Raw genomic sequence first — 12918 nt, 5'->3', positions numbered from 1 at the left:
TTCATGTCCCCTCCAGATGGAGGGTGTCCCCTCCACCCTGCACTGTGTATCTGGTTTAGGGGAAAGAGGAAAGATATCTGGAAATGGACCTGGCAAGCCCCAGAGAGCACACCCAAGTTAGAAGCTTCTCTTAGGAATTGCTTCTTTTTATATAGGTGTGTAAGTTCCCCTTAGGACATCTTACTCTAAACTTGAAGGAGGGGACTTTTTAAATGGTGCCATTTTAAATTAAGATCACAGGAAAGTGGCAGAGATTTTTTTTTTTCTCCACAAGCTATAAATAGTATTAGACATGGATGCATGAATTCAAGCATCCAACCTGAACAATCATTAACAACATGTCAAATTCCCCCTGAAATGTTCCATACTAGTAAAAAGTTTTCCCTGTGAATGTAGACAAAAAAGCTGCCCTGCTAAGTAAAGATTTGCAGTTACTTCCTCATTTAAAAGCAACACAGAGAGCAGTGGAAGGTGTCAGTAGATGATTAAAGCCGCAGAAGTGCCCAATTAACTTCAAAGAGTGTATCGAACTATTAATAGACAATGTATTTTAAATTACAATGGGGAAAAGGAAATCAATGCAGGTGGAATGGTAAAGGTGCATCAGAGGAAGATGAATTGGATGAGTGGAGATGAACTTGAGTGCAAGGCAGATAATGAATGCGTCAAAGTTTCTAAAGTGATGCCATACATGTATTAGCAGAGCTCAGGTCGTTACACACCTTTGCCACACTGATGACCTTGAAAGGCCCTCGTGAGAAGGGCTTCTGGGTCTTGCAGCCAGAGGCACAGAGGAATGGCAGCCCTGGAAGCGACTGCTTCAGCCCCTTCTCTGCTCTCATGGATCGTCCACACGCTAAGCAGAGCACAATTTTCCTCTTTCCAGTGGGTGAGAGATAATAGTATCCCTAAAAAAAGGAACAGAGATGTTTTTATGTAGGGGCATCTAAATTATTATAGCATTTTTGTAGAATACTTTACAATACGAATAAAGCATTTATATGATCTCCAAATGCTATATTTGAAATCTCAACATGAGTGAATGATTTTGCTCCCCAATAATTATATTAAAAAACATATTTCTAAATTCTATTGACTGAAAAAGACTAGAGGCAATGACAATTCAACATCAATGAGTATAACTTATGCCAAGAATCAGGGTTTCATGGAGGAATGGCCAGTTCCAGATGTGGGGCAAGAAATATATAAGATAAGCAAGTGATGTCCTGTAGTGCCTGGAAAGAAAAGAAGCCATCCAAGAGTAAAGGAGTCATGTTAAAAAGACACAAGAACCAACATGAAGAAGCCTCCACTGGCCCAACCTAGGACAATTGGGGAACAACAAAAAGAACCCTTTAGATATGTTTAAATATATAAGTCCCATGAGCTCATAATGATGCTAAAGATATAAGTAAATATAACAATTAAAAAACAACAAACACGTAAAAACAAAATTGCAGCTTATTGGAGTCCACTGGAAGTAAACTGTCACCAATTGATAACTCTGACAACTGGCCATTAGAAAGTGTGGCAGATTATTTGCAAACATGGCCACAATAAAACCTCCCCATCCTGGTCTGCATGTCCTTCTGAAATGTGATTTTGCTTCTCTTCCAGTCAAGAAATGTTTCTCTTTTTGTCTTTTCCTTGAATCTGAGCAACTCTGTGTGACTTGCTTTGGTCAACGTATCAGTAAATGTGATGATGCAAGCAGATGCCTAGGAAGTGTTTGCACATTGGAGCTGGTTCTCTTTTGGCTGCCACTGGAACCCTGAGACCACAATATGAACACACTTGAGCTAGCCTACTTAAGAAGCCTTGAGGAGAATGAAGAACCCCAGCTAACTGCCTGCTAACCTCCAGATATGTGAGGGAGACCATCGTTAACCACCCAGTCCCCATAGAACCACCAACCTACTAATGTACCACGAGATGACTACATATTAGGGTTACATTAGTGACTTTGGGCAAGACCAGCAGAGCTGCTCCACTGAGCTCAGCCCAAATTATTGGCCAACAGAGCGAAAAAAAAATCGTTCTTAGTTTAAGCCACTAAGTTTTCAGGTTGTTTATTATACCACAATAGAGAAGTCAGATAGAAAGAATAAACATTTATTCTACCAACACTTACAAACTATATTTTTGGGTAGTCAAATACCTACTTGAAGAGGATGAACCTCGTTGAAATTCTTCCCTACATTAAAAATTTAGCTAATAGGGGCGCCTGGGTGGCTCAGACGGTTAAGCGGCCAGCTGACAGCTCAGGTCATGATCTCACAGTTTGTGAATTCAAGCCCTGTGTAGGGCTCTGTGCTGACAGCTCAGAACCTGGAGCCTGCTTTGGATTCTGTGTCTCCCCCCCTCTCTCTCTGTCCCTTCCCCACTCATATTCTGTCTTTCTCTTTCTTAAAAATAAACATTAAAAAAATAAAATAAAATAAAATAAAAAGTTCAGCTAATAAATGTTGGGAAAATGACAGAATTAAACAAAACTAACACCCCTTTTATTCTGAGAGAGAGAGAGAGAGAAAGCATGGAGCAACAGAGAGGGGAAGTGGGGAGGGGTGGAATCTTAAGCAGGCTCCACGCTCAGTGTTGAGGTCAATGCGGGGCTTGATGCCATGACCCTGGGATCATGATTTGAGCCAAAATCAAGAGTCAGACGCTCGATTGAGACACCCAGGCGCCCCTAATATTGACCCTTTGGAAACTCCTAATAACCGATTTAAGCAAAGATCACCAAAGAGTGACACTAGATGCAAAGCCATTGGGAGATTTGTTAAATGTGAGATTCGGTTGTGATCATGCCCACTGATACCCATTATCACTAAAAATGGAAAATCCAGAGATTGTACCCTTGCATAAATGGTCAATATGAAATACACAGTAAAGTCCATGACAATTCTTGTCAAAAAATATTGAACATAAATCTAATTACAACTTTAGCGTTAAATTACTTTTACAGAAATCATGACAGAAACAAATATAAAAATGCCACAGAAGTAAACAGTCATATCCAAATAGGAGGCATCCTATAGGAAAATTCTAGATTCTACAACCAAAGGTCATACAAGGACCTTGTTTCAATCCTGACTCAGACCAAGCAACAATAAGAATAATTTTTTTAGGAGAACCTAGGAAATTTGATTAAGAACAGGGTACTTGATAGCCAAAATGTATTATTAATTTTGTTAGGCGTGATAATGGCATAATTAGGTATGAAAATTCTCCAATATTTTAGAGGTGTACTTAAGTTGAAGGTGAAATGGTATCATGTCTGTGGTTTATAAATATTGAAAAACCTTGATAACAGTTGAATTAAGATGATAAATATATGAGGATTTATTACACTATTATATTTTTGAATATGTATGAAAATCTCCATAATAAAATTTTAAAGTACTTTTATATAGACTCTCTAATTTGCCTTTGTCCTCACAAGGCTAAAAGTTAAGTACAGCCAGAGTTAATACCATTCTCAATCAACTTACAGATGAGAAAACAAAAGCTGAGAGAGGGAAGTTTTCATCCAAGGATACTTAAGTAGTACATGGCAGAACTGAAATGTAAAACTGACTCCTGACTCCAAGTTCTTGGCTCTTTTTGCCTTTGTCATATTACTTGAAATACTCCCTTTAAGTACGTAGAGTTAACTCAATTCAAAGCCAAAGTTTAAATGATACTTTTGAAGATGTAATTCTTAAATTCTACTATGGATTTCTCTGTATCTACCTACAACTTCCATTTTTCTACACATTGCTTAAAGGCAGAAAATTAAAACATTCCTGCTTAGATGGAAATAAATGAATATTATGTGTAGAACCATCTCTATAGAAAAGCAAGGATTTCATGAGGAATTGTATGCCAATAATTTTCTTTCTTATACTAAAGAAGCCCATTGGAAGTATCCAGAAAATATATTTTTCATTCATTAAAACATCCATCCCCATCACTGTGGTGCTACAGGTTTGATGATCTCTGAGTTGTTCTATTTTGGCAATGGTACATATACACAATGTAAACTGTTTTTCATTAATTCATTTACACTTAATACTGCTTGGAAACTGCTGATGGAAAAAAAAGTACAATACATTTGGTATGCCTGTAGAACTTAAACAGAGTTTAAAAGTTCAGTAAGTCAGCTACTGGTATTCTGTGCAGAATACCAGGCAATTGATTTGACTAATCCTTTTCTCTATAAAATTTCCTTGATTTATTGAAATGACTAACTTGATCTGTTCATTTGGCCTTATAGACATACGGTCTATTACATGGGGTTAGTCTGATCAATAATGACTGTTACTATATATATAGTAGGTAATGTGATTGTGAATAAATTATTCAGTGTCTTCATCATATTTATTATTTAAATGAGACAACATGTGAAAATCACTAAGACTGATCAGTATGTAACATACAGTAGTGATCAAGCATGTAATAGTTACTTCATATTCATTTTCTTTTTCTAAGCTATCCATTAGAATGAGGTCTAGAAAAGGAGTTCTTACCCTACATCCCAAATGGATTTCAGGGGGAGTCTATAAATTCCCTGAAACTTATATAAAAGGTGGTTGTGTACATATGTGCATTTTTGGGGAAAAGAATATGCATAATTTTCATGAAATGCTCAAAGTCTGTATCTCCAAAAAGATTAAGAACTAACCACCGGCTTAGAGACTTTGTATGAGTAAATTTCTCCCAGGCCCAGGAGAAGTTTTTAATTTGTGAATCCCAGAATTGATATATTATTGCACTCTTCAGATTAATCATATTAACTTCTAATAGATAAGCTATCATTTAACTTTTGGGAAAGGAAAATTATGATCTTTTGGAGCAAATCATTGTTAGAAAATGGGAAGTTGTATTTTGGTTAATGTAAATAAAAGAACATCTTGATTATATGGTTAAAAGAAAGGCAATAGTTTTATAATCATTGAGGCTTAAACTCTAGGACTCCCTTCTTTACTTTTTTTTTATTATAAAATATTTTAATCATACAAAACAGCACAGTATAGTGAACTCCCATGAACCCATACTCAGCTTCCCCAATTACTATCTGGATATTAATAAAAGTTAGCAAAAATAATCTAAATTTTGTCTAGATTCACTAAAATCCAACCAAGTTTTAAAGGTCTGTAGGGAAAATATCCCAAAGTCACAAGATGGCCACTAAATAAACTTAAATAATAATTGGATTGTGTGGACTAGGAAATTGAGGAGTTTACTGGTGATGAAATAAGAGTGCTGTGATTGGTGCTAAAACAAGAAGTTATTGATGAAGCCATTGAAAGTGGAAACTGTTCAAGTCTAAAAATGACCTTAGAAGGCCGTTTGAGTTTCTGCTTAAAGAACTCATTTTGCAAAACAGCCATTTTACACATTGCTTAAAGGGAGAAAATTAAAACATTCCTGCTTAGATGGAAATAAATGAATATTATGTGTAGAACCATCTCTATAGAAAGATAGTTGGAATCATGCTGATATTATCGTCTAAGCTGCACTCTTTTTTAGCAAGAAAGACAGCAAATGGCCTTCAAGAATTATTTTGGAGAAAGCAAGTTGCATGTGTGATTTTAGGAGGAGTTCAAAGTAAAACCCATGTGCCAACTATCTGATGTATGGCACTGGAACTAGCATATTGATGGCCCTGACTTGGTTAAATGGTGTTCTGCCTATTCCGGTTAAGGAAAAGTACGTAAAATAGTTTTTAAAATATTTCTAAACCAAATGGCCAAGTAGAAAATTCTGGTACTTAAAAGTGTTAAACTTTTCTTTAGCAGAACTCCAAGATGTTCACTGACACCTCAACCCACAGCCACTGTTCCACTATCCCTCCCACCTTTCATGCCACCACCCTTTAAAACTCAACCTCGACTCCACCATCTATCTCTGTAATTACTCTTCCCTTTCCCTTCCCCCCAGCTGAACAGTTCTTTCTTTCCTGTCTCTTTTAATAAAAACACGAGTTGCATAATCACTGGAAAATTTCAATCATACACCAATGTATAAGCCACCCTCTACCCTTCACCCAGCTTCAACAATTATCAATAACTACCAATCTTGTTCCACCTGCACCCCACCCACTCCTACCTGGATTACTTTGAAGTAAATCCCAGGCATTATATCATTTCATTCTTAAATATTTCAGTATATATTTCTAAAAGATAAAAATTCTTTTATCATAACTATAATATCACATCTAAAACTAACAATGATAGTATCTTAATATAACAAAATATTTAGTCAGTATTCAAATTTCTATAGTCATCTCCTCTTACAAATTTGTTTGAAATAGAATCAAAATCAGGTCAATACATTATAACTGGTTTATATACCTCTTAAATTTCTTTTAACCTCCATGTTCCTGCTATATCTCTTTCTCTCTTTTCTTTTATTGTAATTTATTTGTTGTTTATTTTTTGTCAGTTGGGATTTTGACGACTACATGGTCTTTGTGTCTTTTACCAAGTTCCTCTATTTCCTTTGTTTCTAGTCAATTATTAGAATGAAAGACTTGATTAAATTCCAGTTACATTTTTGTGGGGAGGAACACTTCATAAGTGGTACTAAATACTTCCATCAAGGGGTACGTGTTACCTGTTGTGTCTCTGTAATACTATTAGCTACTGATAATCATTAGTTAGGTCAATTACTTTATCAAAGTTCACAACACAGAGACATTCCAATTTTTTCATACCTTATTCATTTCTTAGCTGGCAATGAATTCCTATGGAGTGAAACTTCTCATCTACTATTTTGTTATCCTAACATATAGTTCATAAAGGAAGGAAACAAATAAATGCTTGATTCTTTATTTCCTAGTTGTCAAAGTAACTAATTGTTCCTAAGCATCATCTAATTGTGATCAATGAATTATTGTTATTCTTATCAGTACAAATATATGGATTTAAACATGTCCGATGTATGTCAATCTGCCACATTCAGTAGACATCTGATGTATGTCAATGCAACACACTGATGCTTAAATTGTTTTGTCTTTGGACTGGGAGCCTTTTCAAGTTGACTTGATTCCTTTGAAGATGACCTTGGTAGTCTCTGACAGCATATTTGCCACCTGGTATGAGTTCACAGACAAAGGAGAAAAGGGTTGCTGGGAGGATAGCATAGTCAAAACCAAAGACAGGCAGAATGGTATGGTAAATTTGGACAAATGTAAATTATTTAGCAGAGCCAGGGAATTTTGGGTGAAGGAGAAGAGGCAGCTATTTAGAGATGTCTGAGAAGCAGAGTAAAGAGGATCTTGGAGAATCCTGCAGTGTGCATTTTGAGATTTCTGCAGGCCAATGTTTATCAATAAGCTTGATATACTGACGCACAAATACCTCAGGTATTTGTAAAGTATGCAGCAATTCCTTACTAATAAAAACCAAATCTGAAGAATCACTTCCTTAGAAAGTAGAGTATAGGTATTCACACTTGGACCTATGCTTGGTATAATGCAATATAGTTAAAGTCACTTACAATCATTCACATTTTAATATGCTTTCTGGAGTGGAGTGACATCTAGTGTGGCAGGCACAGCTGTGGGAGTATGTGTGAGTGTTCTGGTGAACTGATCATGGACCAAAGATGGTGGTAATGATAGGGAGCCATTGAAACAATATAAGCAGTGGGTAATACAAATATTTCTTCATTGTTTCCTAACCAGAATCACAGAGTCTAAATGATTTCATTCACAAATCAGTGTTTAATTTGTCTGAATATAAGGTTTTCTAGGGGAAAAAAAAGTTCTGGCTTTATTAAATTGTCCATTTTCTCCTGTTTTCCTTTTATCCTTAGTAGAAAAGAACCACTTACTGGTTGATCAATGTTTTCCTCTTTAATCACAGAGGATGTACAAATACCAGCATAATTTGCTGCTGTGATTTCCTTATCAAGTGCAGTGCTATGAAAGGCCATGAAAGCTTTGATATTTTCCATGTAATTCCACTTTTGATTGGAAGTCCCATTGTTATAAGGTTTATATTGCTGGGGGAAAAAAAGGATAAAATATGGAGTCAAGCAGACAAGAGAGTTTACTATTTATTTATAGATGTCAAATATTTCATCTCATGAATTCAAAAAGTATAGATAATTATTCAATTCTACTACATAGTAATAATCATATTAATATTCGATAATTATATATAAATTTTTTACATTTATAAATATGCATTCTTTGATTTACAAAAATGAAATCACAAAATGCACACAATTTGGTAATTGCATTAGTTTTTTTTTTTTTTTTTAGCTTAAAAATATTCCATGGGGCACCTCAATAGCTCAGTCAGTTAAGTGTCCAACTCTTGATCGCAGTTCGGGTCTTGATCTCAGGGTCATGATTTCAAGCCCTGCATTGGGCTCCACGCTGGGCTTTTTTTTTTTCAATTCCATGAACCTTTTCCTAATATTTTTGAAGGATATATATACTATTTAATCTCAGTGATGTTTTATTTTACCAATCCCCAATAGTTAAACATGTAGATTGCTTCTCAGATTTTCCTTATTATATGCAAAAGAACAATCAACAATCATAGATTTTTATGTAAATACATGATAAATTCTTTAGAACAAACTCAAGTACAAGTGTTGATAAAATAACAAGGTCATTTTAAAATATTATGGTATGTCGTATAAAGTTTTATCATATCCAAATGCTTTCTAGAAAGGTTATTCTGGTTTACACTTACACCAATAGTATAAGAAATGGCCTGTTTTCCTCACATTCTTGCTCAAACATCATCAATTCAATAAATGAAAAATAGTACCTGGTTGCTATTTTAATTTATGTTTTACTGGTTATCAAGAAGATATGAGTACAGTCAGTATTATATGTAACAGACACAGCATATTTATTCTAATTATAAAACTTGGCTCAAGCATAAGTAAAGAAATGAGTAGTTTCAGTTTTAGAGAATTTAAGCCAGTAGATTAGTTCCAACTAAACATATCACGACACCTCAAGGAACTTTGTAATGAATAGCACTTACTTTACCAAGGAGAGATTGATAGTAAAGAGGAAAATAAATGGGTCTTAAGAACTGATTTAATAGGTTAGACAATAGAGCGTCCCTCAGAGGCCTGGAAAACAAAGACTGTATTTCAAGGAACAGAGAGTGGGGGGTCTAGTAACATTAGCCTAGTGTGCCTCATTTTTGTTATTTCACATGAACTTTAATATTTTCTCACAAACTGATTGCTTCAAGAAATAAAAACAAAATATCAGCAAAGGAAAAAATCTTGAAAAGTAATACAAATTACCTTAAGATCAAATGCATTTCTTAAAAATGGGAACCTTAGGGGGAAATGTCAATATCTATAATTTTATGAAACTGATCAAGGTGCTAAATTTGCATCTGCATGAGGTTTTAATCTCACTGTGGCCCATGCCAAAGAGGCACGTGACAGGGAAGAATGTAATGTTATACACACTATGTCTCCTAGAATAAAATTTTAGTCCATATTTGTCATCAGCGTAGAAGACTTAATTAAGCTTTGATATTTGTCCAGATTGTTCTATCCCAATTATGGATTCAGGACCTGCAAAACAAGCTGCCTCATTGCTATTAAAAACATGGAATAAAACAAGTGTAATTTAGAGACAGTTATTCTATTCAACAAAAAGATGGTAAATTCTATAGAGGATACAGAAAATAAATTCAGAGAAGGAGTGCTCCTAAATTTTCTTTTGTCTTAACAAGGGAAAATACATGTCCAGTTAGGGAGTGTCTTTGGTTATAAGTAAGGATGACAGATAAACATGAAAAAAGAACTCCATAGCTCTTTACCCAAAACTCAGATGAGCCCAGATTTCTCTGAAGTCTCCAAAAATTGTCTGGCTGCTGTAAGCATTTGCAAAAGCACGTTAAAAGTGTATTTGAAATGAGTCTCTTGGTAGAATTAACATGGATGAGTTCACATCCTTCAGGAAGACCTCTTTGCCCATGCTCTTTCCCTTCAGTTGCCAGGTAAGAGGGGACTTGCATATGTCCCAATCAGTGAGCTTAAAGCACGCGCATCTAACAGCTATTCACTTGACCATACCCACCACTGAGACTGTATGAGTGCTACTGGGATAATTTCACATGCTTGCCCTTGGATTTGATTTAAGTAACTAGCATAGCTCCTGACATGCAGCAAGCCCACAGTCACCATCTGTTGGATTAAACTAAATTAAGAGCTACATGAACATGTTGAATTTGAAATCTAGGCAGACTATTGTAAATATTTTAACAATAGCATTCAAGACAGGTTTCTATGACAGCCATTGTCTTTCTCCACAACAAGGAAGTATAGGGCTTTACTTAACTTTAATTAAATAAAGGGCCATGATTACTACTTAGTCTATAAATGTCTTACCTGAACAATAACTGGATAGCCACAGACTTCATTTCTTGCTTTGGTCATAGACACTGCCAGCACAAGGTCCGGGTTACTCACCAGGTGAAAGGTCCTTGGGAAAACAGGACTAGGCATATCATCAAGTAGCATAACCAGATCAGAGCTGCCCCTGTGCCACTTCCCATTGTGTTGCCTCTTAGCTCCATACATGCTCTCTGATAATGGATATGAATCCTTTAAGCATTTCTCCCCTACAGAAGCACAGTGTGAAGCTTTCTCAGTAGAGAGTGCTGGAGGAACACTGCAGGAGGAAGGGGCTCTCTTGCTCTTCCTGGCTGCTGCATGGGGTCAGCAGTTGGGAGTGAGGATATCTAGTGCTGTTCTGCTCCAACCAGGTGCCAAAAATATGGAGTCCCTTGGAACCTTCACAGGTCTGGCCTAGTAACCATTTGCTTGTGGCCTTCCTGACATGGACATCACATGCTCTAAACCTTCTGCCACACCAGCATCCCATCCCCTTTTCATGCCTGTGTGCCCCCAAACCAGCTGTACCCCCACATATGTTGCTTCCTCCTTGCAGACCAGGTCTGGCCAGGCAAACCAACAGACTTCCGCCATCCAGTTAGCTGCACCCATACTTTTTCTAACGAGTTCTGAATTCCAGTTTTGAGAAAGGGCCCAATTTTAAATTTGTTCTCAACTCCCTCAGCTCCAGAGTACCATACAGAGGATTTTTTTAAATATCTGATAGTTACTCTTTATTATTGTTTAGTAATTCTTTATGTTACATATCCCATTTAAATAACTGTGTGGTTTCTGTCTCCAGATTGTACCCATACTGATTATACACCCTCCTCACCTGTCCTGCTATTTATTATGAGAGGCACTGTGACAGAATGATTAAGAACATGGATTCTGGAGCCACAGTGCCTGAGTTTGAATACAGAATCTACCTCTCAGTAGCTGTATGGTTTTGCTTAACTAGACTGTGCCTCAGTTTCCTCATCTGTAAAACAGGATAATGGCGCATGCCTCAAGGGACTCTTTGGGAATTAAATGAATTAATGCATACATAGAACATTGCCTAGCACACATCACTTAGAATGAACTACTATTATTAATGGTTGTGATTTTTTTTATAGCTTTTCCATGAACTCTCTTTTTCTAAGGGAGCATTCCTCAAAATTCCAAGATATATGTGAATATTTTTAAGTTATCTTATATAGGAGCTTACATAAATCTCTGAAAAAAGGAAGAAAATGATTGGGCTAAAACACTCAAATTCTTTTCCTTGCATCACTTAAAAGCAAAAATAAGCCAAACATTCAAGGATCTTATCTGTACAGAAAAAAACAATTCTTTGTGTCTGTCAACATAGGGACACTACACGTCAGCAGTGGCATTCCTGCTGTGGAAAATAGAACTTGTCCTATAAAATTTAATGATGTGAGAGTGGGGGTCTGGTATAAAAGTAATATATTTCTCCTTTTAAGACTGCAAAAATTCCAGATATCTAATTTAAACTTATGAACATAAAACAATACAGTCCCATTGTAAAGAATTACAAAGTACTGGAAAATACAGGAAAAATTGTAACAGAATTTTAAACATTCCTCTAATCACTATTAATCTTATAATGTATTTCTCCCTCCTATTGTTAATTAATGATGCATCATTTTAAGTCAAAAATGGGTATTTGATTTTATCAAATACCTCTGTAGAGTTCATCAATACTGGACAAGAACTGCACAAGAACTGGTATTCTATATTGTTCACCTGTGTAGCCTCACCGTCTGCACAGTCTGTGTCTTGCATTTTCATGAATGAATGATTGTACATTTCCTGCAATGACCTACTGAGGTGCCAAGTTAGTTACCTAGCTGTCTATGTTTCTGTTGCTTAGAACGGATATAGCAACTTCTCTCATGCTTCAATGCCATGCTCAGCCAGGATAGTGTTGGTTATTCTTTTCATTTCTGAACAGTACAGTCAACTGGCACTTGCCCTTAGCAAGACTGCTTACATTCTGCAGGAAGCTTGAGTTTATACACATGTACCTAAAACCCACTCTGTGCCAAACAGTAGTGTGAGAACTTAGTCTGTGTCCCAGGAATATCCAGCACGACACCACAGCCCCTTCCACTAACCCAAGGAATGAGTGCTTACAAGTCACTTAATCTCTTGAGCCTCAGTTTACCTAGTTTTGAAATCAAGTGATTAAGACTAGAAAATTTTAAATATCTTTTTTAGCTCCAAATTCTACGACACAGGATTTCCCCCTGTATAATTCTAAGTCCAGTTGAGGGGATTTTCATCCCTGAGCAGTATTTCATATTTCCCTTTAGAAGCCATTAACTCAGATTTTGCCAGAGTTGAAAATGGGAGAAAGATGCCAGGTTATCTCAAAAGTTCACTTGGATCATTCTTCTGTGTGGCTGGAAACCAAGTCAATGCATCTGTGGCAATTTCCTACTACATTTCCGTGCCCCCTTGCTCATTTCTTGCACTTCTAGCCTAGACCATGTGCTGTCCCAGAAAGATCTTGTTCTCACAGCCATAATTTCCCTGAAGAGATTT

At 36.3% G+C, this 12918-nt stretch overlaps 1 protein-coding gene across 2 annotated transcripts in view; it reads right to left on the bottom strand.

The window, feature by feature from the left end:
• Window positions 1-12918, bottom strand: part of DCDC1 (doublecortin domain containing 1) — a 484878-nt gene that overhangs the window by 38267 nt on the left and 433693 nt on the right. For both annotated transcript variants that reach the window (XM_060606272.3, XM_060606273.3), the window contains 3 exons: window positions 10360-10453; window positions 7819-7989; window positions 723-908 (listed from right to left, as the gene is read on the bottom strand). In XM_060606272.3, the coding sequence (XP_060462255.3) occupies window positions 723-908; window positions 7819-7989; window positions 10360-10453 (451 nt within the window). The remainder of the gene's footprint in view (window positions 1-722; window positions 909-7818; window positions 7990-10359; window positions 10454-12918) is intronic.

Source organism: Panthera onca, chromosome D1 (assembly GCF_046562875.1).
Source record: "Panthera onca isolate mPanOnc1 chromosome D1, mPanOnc1 haplotype 2, whole genome shotgun sequence".
Lineage (NCBI taxonomy): Eukaryota > Metazoa > Chordata > Mammalia > Carnivora > Felidae > Panthera > Panthera onca.
The sequence above is the reverse complement of the archived record's forward strand: the minus strand, read 5'-3'. Positions and strand labels throughout refer to the sequence as shown.